The sequence below is a fragment of the Equus quagga genome, chromosome 7 (assembly GCF_021613505.1).
Source record: "Equus quagga isolate Etosha38 chromosome 7, UCLA_HA_Equagga_1.0, whole genome shotgun sequence".
NCBI classification, from domain to species: Eukaryota; Metazoa; Chordata; class Mammalia; order Perissodactyla; family Equidae; genus Equus; species Equus quagga.
Window position 1 is genome coordinate 129450412 of NC_060273.1, and position 15534 is coordinate 129465945.

At 38.2% G+C, this 15534-nt stretch overlaps 1 protein-coding gene across 2 annotated transcripts in view; it reads left to right on the forward strand.

Annotated features, from left to right (window-relative positions):
* WDR41 (WD repeat domain 41) overlaps nt 1-15534 on the forward strand; it is a 53757-nt gene that overhangs the window by 16729 nt on the left and 21494 nt on the right. For both annotated transcript variants that reach the window (XR_006889337.1, XM_046666117.1), the window contains exons 5-7: nt 235-297; nt 10727-10838; nt 13424-13486. Coding sequence is in view for 1 of the 2 variants with exons in the window: in XM_046666117.1 (XP_046522073.1) it covers nt 235-297; nt 10727-10838; nt 13424-13486 (238 nt within the window). In the remaining variant the exon portion in view is untranslated. The remainder of the gene's footprint in view (nt 1-234; nt 298-10726; nt 10839-13423; nt 13487-15534) is intronic.

A 15534-nucleotide genomic window follows, 5' to 3' on the forward strand; every position in this document is an offset into this window, starting at 1 on the left:
AGTAGTTTGATAGTACAATTTGCCTCAAACTGATTTTAGATTGTGAGCCGGATGTGCTAAGTTGATGACTCACGATATGAATTTTTATAGTAGTATAAACACTAAATATTTTATGCTTTATTTAAAGATTTTCTACCTAAATGTGTAACATTTGTGATTCAATTATTAGAAGAGTTATCTCATAATTCAGGTTTCAAAGTTTTGTCTAGAAATTATTTCTTAACCTAAATCTAGGTGTGGGATTGTGATACGGGCAGACAAGTTCGGAAAGTGTCCTGCTTCCGTTCTACTGTGAAGGTAAAATCTTAAGCAGATATTTTATGGAAATAATCTTTTTGTCACAGAAAAAATTGTTTTATAAGTTAGATGAAATTACTTTTGTAGGTTTTAAAAATTATTTCTTCCACATATGCCTGCAGTCATTTGATTCTCCTAAAGACTAGATTTTTGGGAGTATGTATGTTACGTGGTAGAACATTTGAATTTGAAATTAGAGCAAGGGGTGAATCTCTACAGCAAGATAAGGAAAAAGGTAGTACCTAGTATGCTTTTAGTAGGTAATTCTAGGAAGAGGTGTTACTTGCAGAATGATTATAACAGTAGCTAGACTGTTTTCTTCATAAGGGAGCTATTTGTGCCTCAACGTCTGCCTTCTGTAAGGTCATAAAGATAAGACATGTCAATTACTTAGTTCCAAAACAAAATCTTAGGTGGATAGTTGGCTACTATTAGGTTCATTCACTTTACAAATAAATAGTAGTTGGGGCTTATTGCATGATAGGAACTCTGCTATATGTTGGAGAAATAAGCTTCCATAAAACGTGGTTACTTTGATTCCTACAGTAGAAATTACCTTAAATGTTCTCAGAAAGTCCCACTAGTTTTCAATAATGTCAGCAAGATTAGGGAAAGATACTAGTAAAATGAGATAATGTTGCCTCATTTGCTTGAAAGACAACTATCTTTATATTGGAACTAACACTTTTTTTTTTAATGTAAAAAAGAATAGCTGTGTGCCAATAGTCAAGGTATTTCCTTTTTTTTCCTAAAAGGCAATATCTCTGGTAGTCCTCTCATGCTACTATGATCTTCTAATTATCAATTTAGTAAAGTTTCTGGGGAAGAAAATAGCATTTACTATGTGCTTGTATCCAATTTAACAATGGACTGTCTTTGAAGAAGTCAAAGTATTGACTTGATGAAAATCTCTAAGCTTTATTTGATCTGAAAAGATGCCCCTTTTAAATTCCTTAAAAAATACTCTTGCTATCTGACAGAGGTCATTAGGTTTCAGATGAAAATACATGAGTTGAAGAAAGAGGAAAGGAGGAAAAATTTAATATATTTGAGGGAAATTCCTTTGGTGAACTGTTTCTAGGAACCGGTCAATAAAAAGTGTCTTATTCCAATACTATTATTTATTTTTTGAACTAGAAAAGTTTTTATAAGTGTTGGTATTAGCAAGCAGTTGGTGAAATTGGCATTTTTGTTGCTGTTGAGACTATGAATTAATATTATCTTCCTGGAAGGCAATTTGGCATTATGAATGAATCTAAAAAAATTGTTAGATGAATTGACCCAGTGATTCTACTTCTAGAAAACTCTGTAAAAGAAATAATCAAGAACTTTGGCAGAGATTTATGAATACAAGTGTATATTATAAATATATTGTATAATTGGATGATTCGCAGTATCCTAAATGTCTTACAGGGAAATAGTTAAATTACGGTAAATGTATATGTTAAAAATGGTATTTCAGAAGAATATGTAAAGAGTTTGGAAAATGCTACTGATAAGATGTCAGGTAACAAAAGCATTATATTATCTTCAGCAAAGTACTAGCAAATCAAATCTAACAACATAAAAATAGGATTATACAGCCTGACCAAGTGAGATTTATCCCAGGAATATGAGTTTAGTTTAACATCTGAAAAAATCAGTGTAATACATCATAGTAAGAATAAAGGACAAAAAACATATGATCATCTCAGTAGATGCAGAGAAAGTATTTGCAGACTTTAACACCATCTCATGATAAAAATACACAAAAACTAAGGATAGTTGAGAACTTCCTCAACCCAAAAAAGAACATCTATGAAAACATCACAGCTCACGTCATATAAATGGTTTAAGACTGACTAATGCTTTCTCCTGAGATCAGGAACAAGACAGGATGTCTGCTTTTGGCACTTATAGTCAACTTTGTGCTGGAGGTTCTGACCCAGGGCAGTTAGGCAATAAAGAAATAAAATGCATTCCTGTTGGAAAGGAATAAATAAAATTATCTTGATTTACAAGTGACATGATCTTTTATATAGAAAATCCTAAATCCATAACAAAATGATTAGGACTAATAAATGGACTTAGCAAGGTTTCAGGATACAGTATCAATATACAAAAATTAATTGTATTTCTACACACTAGCAAGGAACATTCCAGAAATGAAATTAAGAAAACCATTCATTTACGATAGCAGCCAAAGGAATAAAATTCTTAGAAATAAATTTAAAGAAGAAATATTGGACTTGTACACCAAAAACTACAAAATATTGTTGAAAGAAACTAAGTAAAATCTAACTAAATGGAAAGACATCCCATATTCATGGAAGATTAAATATTGTTAAGAATCTCACACTACCCAGAATCTTCTACAGATTGGACATGAACACTACCAAAATCCCAGCAGCCTTTTTTTTGTTGTTGAAATTGACAAACTGATCCTAAAATTGACATAGAATTGCAAGGGACCCCAGAATAGTTAAAACAATCTTGAAAAGAAAGAACAACGTTGCAAGATTCAAACTTCCCAATTTCAAAATTTCCTACAAAGCTATAGTAATCAAGACAGTGTGGTACTGGCATAAGGATAGATATACAGATCAATGGAATAGAATTGAGAGTCCGGAAGTAAAACCTCACGTATATGCTCAACTGATTTTTGACAAGGATGCCAAGACTCTTCAATAAGAGAAATAATAATCTCTTCAACAAGTAATGCTGGCTCAACGGGATATCCATATACAAAAATAATGAAATTGGATCCCTACCTCATGCCATATCCAAAAATTGACTCAAAATGGATCAAAGATCAAAATGTAAAAAAAAAGAGCTAACACTATAAAACTCTTAGAAGAAATAAGAATAAATCTTTGTGACCTAGGGTTAGGTATCATAGATATGATGCCAAAAGCACAACAACAAAAGAAAAAGTAAATTAGACTTCATCAACATGAAAAGCTTTTATGCTTCAAAGGTCACTGTCAAGAAAGTGAAAAGACAACCCACAGAATGGGAGAAAATATTTGCAAATCATATATCTGATAAGGAACTTGTATCCTGAACATATAAAGAACTCTTACAACTCAACAATAAAAAGACAAATAACCCAATTAAAAATAGACAAAGAACTTGAAAGACATTTCTCCGAAGAAGATACACAAATGGTCAATAAGCACATGAAAAGAAGATCATCATCATTAGTCATTAGAGAAATGCAAGTCAAAACCATAATGCATTACTGTTTCACATACACTAGATGGCTAATATTTAAAAGATAATAATGTAAATTGAGAAGGATGTGGAGAAACTGGAACCTTCATACATTGCTGGTAGGATTGTAAAATGGTACAGCCACCTTGGAAAATAGTTTCACAGTTCATTAAAATGTTAAACAGAGTTATCATTTGACCTAGCAGTCTCACTCCTACATATTTCCAAGAGAAATGAAAACGTATGTCTATGCAAAAATATGAACATGGATGTCCATAGCAGCATTGTTCATAATAGCCCCAAAGGGGAAACAACCTAAATGCCCATCAATTGATGAATGAACAAAATGTGGTATATCCATGCAGTGGAGTATTATTTGTCAATAAAAAGGAATAAAGTACTGATATTAAAAATTCAGAGATTCAACAGAGTAGGACCTCTTGAAATATAAACTGCGTTGATTATTTTCAACCCTTTCTATTCCAGCAGTTGTAAAAGTAGCCCCACCCTCAGCCCAGGCAAGACTACCCGAGCCTTTCCCTTTTCTGTTTTATTCTTTTCTCTTGCTCTCGCGCTCACTCAGGGTCATTGAGTGGTGAGAGTCCTCTTAAAGGTAAGGCACTTCAGCAGGCCGGAAATGCTCCCTTTCCTGGGTCAAGAGTTAGAAGATATTAATTAGAAAGATACGTAAAAACTAAGGCCATATTCTCAGGTTTTTTTTTTTAAAAGCAGTTTATTGAAAATAGTGGGTGGAGCAAAATGGTGGGGTGAGCTGACCCGGGACTCTCTCCCCTCCAAACTACAAGAAAGGATTGGAAAAAAAATGAATTTCAGCTAATAAGCCTAATGCCAGACCGTAAGAGACCTACAGCACCACAAAGATGGAGGACGGAGAGGCTGCTGCTGGCCTGGGAGGAGCTGGAATAGGGTAGGAGAGAACTTCGCCCCCTCCCCTAGAGACTGGGATCACTGCCGCGGGTGTGGGAAGGAGCGGGGGAGGGGCCGTGTGACCGGGGGATCATCTAGGACTCCTGCCGCCGGTACAGTGGAAACCCTCTGACGGGGGAAAGCTTCCGTGCACAAGGACCCCATAAAGCCAGGGCCCTGGGAGTCCAGAGAACAGAGCTGATCCGAATCCAGATTGGTGCACCAGAGAAACCGCCCCTCCTCCCCCAGCAAACTGCACTGGGCGCCGCCATCTTGCCCTAAGGCGGAGAGCTCAGAACGCATGGCTCTCGACCCCCACCTAGTGGTGACAGGCTGTAACTGCAACCGAATTCTACCATCATGCGAAAAAACCGCTCCTCTACCATCCAGCAATTTATAAAAGCTCCAGAGCAGAAGGAAAACAATAAAAACACAGAATTAAGTCCTGAGGACTTGGAAATAGGTAAACTAAGTGAAAATGAGTTCAGAGTAGCTATAATCAAAAAACTCAATGAGGTAGAGAGAAAGATAGAGAAACAAGCCAACGAGTTCTGGAGTTTCTTCACAAAAGAGATTGAAATTATAAAGAAGAATCAAATAGAATTACTAGAGATGAAAAACACAATGGATCAGATAAAACAGAATAGATTCTCTGAATGCCCATGTAGACACCATAGAAGAGCAAATTAACATAATCGAAGATAGACAGCCTGAATGGCTCCAGACAGAGGAAGAAAGAGAACTAAGAATTTAAAAAAATGAGGAAAATCTCCAAGAGATAGCAGATTCGATGAGGAGAAAGAATTTAAGGATCGTAGGAATTCCCAAGAATGTGGAAAAGGAAAATGGAGCAGAAAGTGTGCTTAATGAAATTATAGAAGGGAACTTCCCAAATCTAGGGATTGAGGGAGAAATGTGTGTAGAGGAAGCTTTCAGATCTCCTAGATTTGTCAATGTAAAAAGACCTACTGCAAGGCACATAGTATTACAAATGGCAAAAATGAAAGACAAAGAAAGAATACTCAGGGCAGCAAGGCAGAAGAAAATAACCTACAAAGGAACTCCTATCAGACTTTCAGCGGATTTCTTTACAGAAACCTTACAAGCTAGGAGACAATGGAGTGACATATTCAAAACTTTAAAAGATAAAAATCTTCAGCCGAGAATACTCTATCCAGCAAGAATATCCTTCAGATATAAGGGAGAAATTAAATCTTTTCCAGACAAACAAAAGTTAAGGGAATTTGTAACCAAAAGTCCTCCACTACAAGAAATCCTCAAGAAGGCTCTCATACCTGAAAAAAGAAAAAAGGGAGAAAGGGGTCACAAACCACAGAGTAGGGAGACAGATAGATAGAAGCAGAATAGGATAGCAAATATTCAACTATAGCATTAGGATAAAGGTAAGGAAACTACCAAAGCAAAGACGATCTTTCACTCTAACTACAAACTCATAACGAGTTGGAATAAGAAATGAAAATAATAATTTAGGAGGGGAAGAGCAAAGGGACTAAATCAGTCTGGGCCAAGTAAGTAAGAGACCACCAGAGAATAGACTATATTATACTCCAGATTCTAAATACACACTTCAGGGTAGCCACTAAACTGAAAAACAGAACAGAGCCACAAAACATAAATAAGGAAAAATCTAAGAAACCCAGCATAAGAAATTGCAGTAGTCAATGGGTAGGCTAAAGCGCACAGGACAAGAAACAAAGGTAATGCAGGAAATCCAGATAACGAGCAACACATTGTCAGCATTAAGTCCACATGCACCAATAGTCACCCTCAATGTAAACGGATTGAACTCTCTGATAAAAAGACACAGGGTGGCAAAATGGATTAAAGAACAAGATCCAACAATTTGTTGCCTCCAGGAAACACACCTCAGCCCCAAGGACAAACACAGGCTCAGGGTGAAGGGGTGGAGGGCAATACTTCAAGCTAATAGCAAGCAAAAGAAAGCAGGTGTTGCAATTCTTATATCAGACAAAACGGATTTCAAAATAAAGCAGGTAAAGAGAGACACAGAGGGACAATATGTAATGATCAAAGGGACACTTCACCAAGAAGAAATAATGCTTATAAATATCTATGCACCCAACATAGGAGCACCAAGGTTCATAAAGCAACTATTAACAGACCTAAAGGAAGATGTTAAAAACAACACAATAATAGTAGGGGACCTCAACACCCCACTCACATCAATGGACAGATCATCCAGACAGAAAATCAACAAGGAAATAGTGGAGCTAAATGAAAAACTAAAACAATTGGACTTAACAGACATATATAGAACACTTCACCCTAAAACAGCAGAATACACATTCTTCTCAAGTGCACATGGAACATTCTCAAGGATAGACCATATGTTGGGAAACAAGGCAAGCCTCTACAAATTTAAACAAATTGAAATAATAACAAGCATCTTCTCCAATCATAATGCTATAAGGCTAGAAATTAATTACAAGAAAGAAGCTGAGAAAGGCACAAAGATGTGGAGACTAAACAAAACACTACTGAACAAGCAATGGATCATTGAAGAAATTAAAGAAGAAATCAAAAAATACCTGGAAACAAATGAAAATGATAACATGCCATACTAAATCATATGGGATACAGCAAAAGCTGTATTAAGAGGAAAATTCATCACAATACAGGCACATCTTAACATACAAGAAAAATCCCAAATAAGCAATCTTAAACTACACCTAACTCAACTAGAGAAAGAAGAACAAATAAAGCCCAAAGTCAGCAGAAGGAGAGAAATAATAAAAATCAGAGCAGAAATAAATACTATTGAAACGAAAAAGGCGGTAGAAAGGATCAATGAAACAAAGAGCTGGTTCTTTGAGAAGATAACTAAAATTGACAAACCCCTAGCCAGACTTACAAAGAAAAAAAAGGAGAAAGCTCAAATAAACAAAATCAGAAATGAAAGAGGAGAAATAACAACAGACTCTGCAGAAATACAACGGATTATAAGAGAATACTATGAAAAACTCTATGCCAACAAAATGGATAACCTAGAGGAAATGGATAAATTCTTGGACTCCTACAATCTCCCAAAGCTCACTGAAGAAGAGGCAGACAATTTGAACAGACCAATCACAAGGAAAGAGATTGAAACAGCAATCAAAAACATCCCAAAGAATAAAACCCCAGGATCAGATGGCGGTTCCTGGGGAATTCTACCAAACTTTCAGAGAGGATTTAATACCTATCCTTTTCAAGCTATTCCAAAAAATTAGGGAAGATGGAACACTTCCTAACACATTCTATGAGGCCAACATCACACTGATACCAAAACCTGACAAGGACACCACGAAAAAAGAGAACTACAGGCCAATATCACTGATGAACATAGATGGAAAAATTCTAAACAAAATTTTGGCAACCAGAATTCAGCAATTCATCAAAAGGATCATACATCATGATAAGGTGGGATTCATACCAGGGACACAGGGATGGTTCAACATCCGCAAATCAATCAACGTGATACACATCAACAAACTGAGGAATAAAAACTACATGATCATCTCAGTAGATGCAGAGAAGGCATTTGACAAGATCCAACAGCCATTTATGATAAAAACTCTGAACAAAATGGGCATAGAGGGAAACTACCTCAACATAATAAAGGCCATATATGACAAACCCATAGCCAACATCATACTCAATGGGCAAAAACTGAATGCCATCCCCCCGACAACAAGAACGAGACAAGGATGCCCTCTATCACCACTCTTATTTAACATAGTACTGGAGGTCCTGGCCAGAGCAATCAGGCAAGAGAAAGGAATAAACGGAATCCAAATAGAGAGGGAAGAAGTGAAACTCTCGCTGTTTGCAGACGACATGATCTTATATATAGAAAACCCCAAAAATCCTTTGGAAAACTCTTAGAAGTAATCAGCAACTACAGCAAAGTTGCAGGGTACAAAATCAATTTGCATAAATCAGTAGCATTTCTATATTCTAATAACGAACTAACAGAAAAAGAACTCAAGAACACAATACCATTCACAATCGCAACAAAAAGAATAAAATACCTCAGGGTAAATTTAACTAAGGAAGTGAAGGACCTATATAATGAAAATTACAAGGCCTTTCTGAGAGAATTGGATGATGACATAAGGAGATGGAAAGACATTCCATGTACATGGATTGGAAGAATAAACATAGTTAAAATGTCTGTTCTACCTAAAGCAATCTACAGATTCAACGCCATCCCAATCAGAATCCCAATGACATTCTTTACAGAATTAGAACAAAGAATCCTAAAATTCATATGGGGCAACAAAAGACCCCGAATTTCTAAAGCAATCCTGAGAAAAAAGAACAAAACGGTAGGCGTCACAATCCCTGACTTCAAAACATACTGCAAAGCTACAGTAATCAAAACAGCATGGTACTGGTACAAAAACAGGTGCACAGATCAATGGAACAGAATTGAAAGCCCAGAAATAAAACCACACATCTATGGACAGCTTATCTTCGGCAAAGGAGCTGAGGGCATACAATGGAGAAAAGAAAGTCTTTTCAACAAATGGTGCTGGGAAAACTGGAAAGCCACATGTAAAAGAATGAAAATTGACCATTCTTTTTTACCATTCACCAAAATAAACTCAAAATGGATCGAAGATCTAAAAGTGAGACCTGAAACCATAAGGCTTCTAGAAGAAAACGTAGGCAGTACACTCTTTGACATCAGTATTAAAAGGATCTTTTCAGACACCATGTCTTCTCAGAGAAGGGAAACAATAGAAAGAAGAAACAAATGGGACTTCATGAGACTAAAGAGCTTCTTCCAGGCAAATGAAAACAGGATTGAAACAAAAAAACAACCCACTAACTGGGAAAAAATATTTACAAGTCATATATCTGACAAAGGCTTAATATCCATAATATATAAAGAACTCTCACAACTCAACAACAAAAAATCAAACAACCTGATCAAAAAATGGGCTGGAGACATGAACAGACATTTCTCCAAAGAAGATATACGGATGGCCAATAGGCACATGAAAAGATGCTCATCATCGCTGATCATCAGGGAAATGCAAATCAAAACTACACTAAGATATCACATTACACCCATTAGAATGACAAAAATATCTAAAACTAATAGTAGCAAATGTTGGAGAGGTTGTGACAAAAAGGAACCCTCATACACTGCTGGTGGGAATGCAAACTGGTGCAGCCACTATGGAAAACAGTATGGACATTCCTCAAAAAATTACAAATAGAACTACCATACGATCCAGCCACTCCACTACTGGGTATCTATCCAAAGAGCTTGAAGTCAGCAATCCCAAAAGTCCTGTGCACCCCAATGTTTATTGCAGCATTGTTTACAATAGCCAAGACGTGGAAGCAACCGGAGTGCCCATAACAGATGAATGGATAAAGAAGATGTGGTACATATATACAATGGAATACTACTCAGCTGTAATACAGAACAAAATCATTCCATTTGCAATAACATGGATGGACCTTGAGAGAATTATGTTAAGTGAAATAAGCCAGTTAGAGAAGGATAATCTCTGTATAACTCCACACATATGAGGAATTTAAAAATGTGGACTAAGAGAACAGTTTAGTGGATACCAGGGGAAAGGTGGGGTGGGAGGGTGGGCACAAAGGGTGAAGTGGTGCACCTATAACATGACTGACAAACATTAATGTACAACTGAAATTTTACAAGATTGTAACCTATCATTAACTCAATAAAAAAAATAAAAAGCAGTTTATTTTAAACCTTGTGTATTTGTTATCTATTACTGAGTAACAAATTACTTCAAAGCTTAGTTGCTTAAAACAGTAAATATTATCTGACAGTGTTGTGGTCAGGAATAGAGAGCAGCTTAGCTGGGTGGTTGGTTCTGGCTCAGTGCCTCTTGTGAGGTTGCTGTCATCTGACGGCTTGACTGGGGTGGGGGGTTCCTGGGGGCTTGCATGCTTGGCAAGTCAGTGCTGGTTGTTGTGCAGAGGCCTCACTTCTTTGCCATGTGGATCTTTCTCTGTACAACTGCTTGTGTGGCTCTGCCCTTGAGTGAGTGATCCAAGAGAAAGCAAGGAGGAGGCCACCCTGTCTTTTATGATCTCGTCCTGCAAGTCTCACACCATCTCCTCTGCCACATTCTGTTCATTAGAAGCTAATCCCTCAGTGGAGCCCACATCCAAGGGGAGGAGAATGAAGCTCCTTCTCTTGAAGGGAAGGGCGTCAAGGAACTTGTGTACGTATTTTAAAACCACCAATAAACGCTTGAATTTCTAAACTGATATACGTTTCACGTGAATTTTGCAGTGCTTAACTATTCTTCAGAGACTAGATGTTTGGCTCTCTGGTGGGAGTGACCTCTGTGTTTGGAACCGAAGATTAGATCTCCTGTGTAAGACTAGTCACCTTTCTGATACAGGTAAGAAACAAATCAACGTAATTGTGAACTATGATTGACAGACTCTGAAAGACACAGAGAGTCTTCAGAGACTTTCCATGGAGACAGACGTCAATATAGGGGATTTTTTCTTTTTATTTCTGAATATAACATGTAGCCATATTTCTCCAGGTTAAGGGATAGGGTAAAATATATTTTCATCCCAAATTGGAAGGAGAAGACCCTGCCTCCTTTTGGCTTCCCTTTCCCTTCTAACAGAATTTCTCAAAAATGCTCAAGAAAAATCTGTCCATGTGTGCTGTTGTGCTGTGTTCATAAACTGAGTTTGATGAGTACCTTGACACCTGGAAGCAGACTTTTATGACTTTACAAGAGCGTTTTCTTCTTCATTTGTGGAGTCATTGGACTTTGAATAGATTGCTAAGGATGACCTCATTTTATAATTGGCTTTACTAAAGAGTTCATTCATGTGCAAACTTACCTAAAAAATTCTATTTTCTCAGAGTTCTGTTGACATACATTTTTGGTTTTAACAGAAAAAATCAGTTTGATTTCTGTTGATACCCAGGATCTTAAAAAATAAAATTAAAATCTATTCAGAGTAAAAATAAGTATAAATGAGTACATTTAAATGACAGTAACCTTGAAGTCATATGATACACCATTAACTATTTTTGTTTCTAAAAGTAATCAAATGAACCCATGGACATCCTAGAAAGAATATTATTAAGCATATTGTTGACGTCTTAAAGATAGCAGGAGCCCTGTGAATTGAATTTACAATTCGTAGTTGGAACTAGCTTATCTCCACGTAGGTATTATGAAATATCAGAAAAATAATGTGGTATCTTAGGAAAAGTAAATCCATACCTTATTAAGGGTTACAATTTAACTCTCAGTTCAGCATTTTATCACTAGTAATCTTGTTTGAATTTAGAGTGTATTTTCATGTTTTCTGTTATCATGAGTTACATCTCTTTATTTACAGGTACATTTTCTATTTCTTACAGTACCCTGTGGTTATCTGTGAATTTTGTTCCAGGAATTATTAGTAACTGTGTTGCGACATATTGAAATCAGGGCTGTAAAGAATCTTTTGTATGTTAATAGAAATAACCACCTATTGTTGCAGTCTCTCTTTCTTTTGCAAGTTTTCTTTAAGTACCATACATAAGTAGTCAGAGAATTGCCCTGTTTATTAGTGTCTCAAGAGATGGCAGAACCTTTGGGAGAATCTGCTGGAAAGCTTTGAAAAGGCCGTGGGTTTTTCAAAGCTTTTTGTGATTTGGGTTTTCCAAATTACAGGATGCCAAGTAGGTGGGTAGCAGTGCTGTTAGGCCCTTATCTCATGAAGCTCCTTCCATAAGCCTCGCTTGATTCATGGCTAGCAGGGCCGTTAGGGACAGTCATTCTGTATTTGGAAATAAGCAAAGATAATCGTAGTCATATGACACGATAGAAAGAGCCTTGGCCTAGAAGACAGGACGTCATGCCCTTTCCAGCAGTGTGCTCTGTGATTCTGTGTGTTAAGTTGCTACTTCTGGATTATTGAGTTTCCAGGATTTTTGCTTTACAAATAATTTGATAAACATTTTTTTAAGAAGCTGTTTTCTGCATCTAGAATTCTCTTGCTACCCTTTCCCCTGCTCTCCTGTCTCCTCCACTTCTTTATCTTATACCACTCTTCTTCCCCTTTCTCCTCCCCGACCATCACCTCCTTCTCCTCAAACACGGGAAAATACAAAACATCCTGTTCGAACAGCCCTATGAGGAGGAAAGATTTTGCCAGAAATACTTCCAGAATCACAAAGTGCTAGTCTTTTGATGGGTGGGAAGGTAAAGCAAATGAGTAGAATATTTTCCAGATTTCTAGATTTGTTATAAATTATATATATGTAAATTACTTATTTCATAATGGAAAAATTAACTTTAATAAACAAGTTTTTGCGAACACTTGTGTTGGTTCTGAATCTAATATATCAACTCTTTAATTCTTGCTGACAAAAGTAATAATTGTAACTTATCTTACAGAAGTAATGGTTCCTCTAATATCATTTCATGATTCAGCCATAAAAAGATACTCAGAACTCTATACTTAAATAAAGTGAAATGTGGTGGAATGTTGAATCTGATTATTTTAGTAATGCAAGGAATTTCGTAAATATATTAATTGATTATAAACATGCTATTTGAAGGCTACTTTCTTAGCTGTTGACTGTTGGCTAACTCGTTTACTGCCAGCGAGCCCACTCCAACTTCTTAAATTTATATTGAGGAAAATGCCTGTCTCACGTCTTGTTGGAGCTAGCCATCGTATCAGTGGTGATGGTGATTATCTTAAGGGGTCCCTGGTAAGTAATTTCACCACGATAGTAAAAATATTCAAAGAGCATATCCTATTCTTAATAAATCAATAATGTCTTCCAAAGGTCTCACCTGCTTTTCACAGAATCATTTTGCACATGTGAGGGAGCCAGGAAGTGTGAGGTAGCAAATTGTGTGTGCTCACCCCGTATGGGAAATGACTGACATAAAGCTGAGAACATTTTTTTTTGGTGTAATCCATGAGGAAAATAATTTGACCTTTGTTTTATATATTTTTGAAGGGGTCAGTGCTTTGATTGAAATCCCTAAGAACTGTGTTGTGGCAGCAGTTGGCAAAGAGCTGAGTGAGTATGACTCTTTTTTTTCTTTTATTTCTTCTTTTTAAAATTTTACGTTAGACTTGTGTATACATTTTGAAAAGACTGATTAGTTTTGTGTTTAAGGGACGTCTGCCCCTGCCCAGTCTTGGCCTCCTGGGATTGTTGAAGTGACGTGGAGACCGAGACATTTGCAAAACGTTAGGTCAGTCTTTGTACCACCCTTTGGTCTAACATAGCCGGGTGGGCAAGGTGCCCCACTCCTCTGATGCCATTTACGTTCCCCTGTCTTCCCTGTCGCTGATCCACACTCGTCCAGTCACTCAGCAAAAATTTTAACCCCATAAAACAACTGTCAATGTTCTGGAAACTGAAGACTTGAGTTAGGAGGGTTAGAGGGGGATTATTTTGGGGATTCCCTAAGGCAGAAACTGTGGAGTTTTGTCTCTGGAAGCCAGAATGAGACTCCTTTTCTCGGGGGGAGTCGATGCCATTTCTCTCAGAGCAGCAGGAGAGCAGAGGGAGGGGAGCAGGAGAAACTGTGTAAATGTCTAGACTGACAGAAACATGCCGTTCGGAGGCCGCTTTCTTAGGTCCCTGCCAGGGAGGCCTTGTGCGCTCGCTGCCATATGAACAGAATTTGGGTGCCAAGAAGAGGTGGAGTCAGCCTGCTTCTTAAGAGCTGCTTCTTTCTAGAGGAATTTGTCTGCTGTAGCCCAGAGGGCTTGATGTTGCCTGTGCTGCTTCCAGAGACCAGCCCCGAGCTGTGCTGTGTTTGCACGGGGCCGTGAGATGTGAGCGAATTGTTCACCGCTCAGTAACTGCCGTCTGCAGGCCCCACTGCTCTGCAGCCAGGTTTCTCTTTCTTCAGCTGACCTTTCCAGGTCTAACGGTGTCTGAGAAGTGATTTTCTAGACCCTGTGCTTGTCCTTTCCTTTTATAAGATAGTTTGTAATTTTGTGTTTAGATTTTTCTTCTTCCTTCCTTGCAGAAATTCAGTTTTCCTGTATTCTCCATCGAGCTGGACAGACGCCTAGCTCTTCCCTGCTTCTCTCCTCTCGGAGCCGATCATTCACTTTGTGTTTAGCTGGTTTTTCTCTAACTCGGTGGTTCTCAGACTTTAGTGTGCGCCCGAATGACCTGAGGGCTGGTTAAAAACCCAGCTGGGGCCTTACCCGCAGAGTTTCTAACTGAGGAGGACTGGAGTGGGCCTGCGCTTCTGCGTTGCTAACAGTGGCTGCCCTGGGGGCCGTGCTCTGAGGCCTGCTGCTCTCAGTAGTTTGTTCCGCTCCTTTGCACCTCACTGCTGTTGCCCTGTTCGGGCCCTCGTGTCTTCCCTCGCCTGGTCCGCTGCGCTGCTCTCCTGACTTATCTTCCCTTTGCTCCTTAGTGCCTCTCACGTGCCTTCTCCTCCCCGAGTTCAGTGTTTCTCGGACACACTCTCCGTAGATGCTAGAGGGATCTGTCTAAAATGCAAGGCTGCACCCCTACGTAACAGCTTCAGAGCCTTTCTGTCGCCTACAGCAGTCGTTTCTAGAGGCCCAAGTTCTGACTAGGACGAAAGTTCAAACTTCTGGAGATCACCATAGTTTGCCAAATTTTTATTTTGCTTAGTAAAAACATTAAAAGACAAAAACAAAAATCCAAACAAGTGACCATTTACCACCCTCATTTTGTAATTACTTTTTAACAGCAAAGTATGAGGAACATGATCTCAGAAAAAAAGAATATTCAATTTAAATTGAATACATTTGGTTTTATAAAAAACTCACATGGGCCTTATTTTTGCTCCCAATGAATGAAATATGCCCTAGAGGACCAAGGTGAGGACTCCAGAAGCCTGCAAGGTAAAGTCCAGACCTTTCACCATGTCAGCTCGGCCCCCAGTTATCTGCCTCCTGCCTCCCTGAGCCCCGGATCTCTCATTGTCAACACTGGATTGTCTGGGAGTCCCACCTCCCCGGGGGGGGTTGGCACCTCTGTGCAGTCATTTCTGCTGTCACCCTGTTCCAGGCTTGTCTTCCTACTCATCGTCCTCCTTGATCTGGCTAGTTCCTACTCGCTCTTTAAGAGCT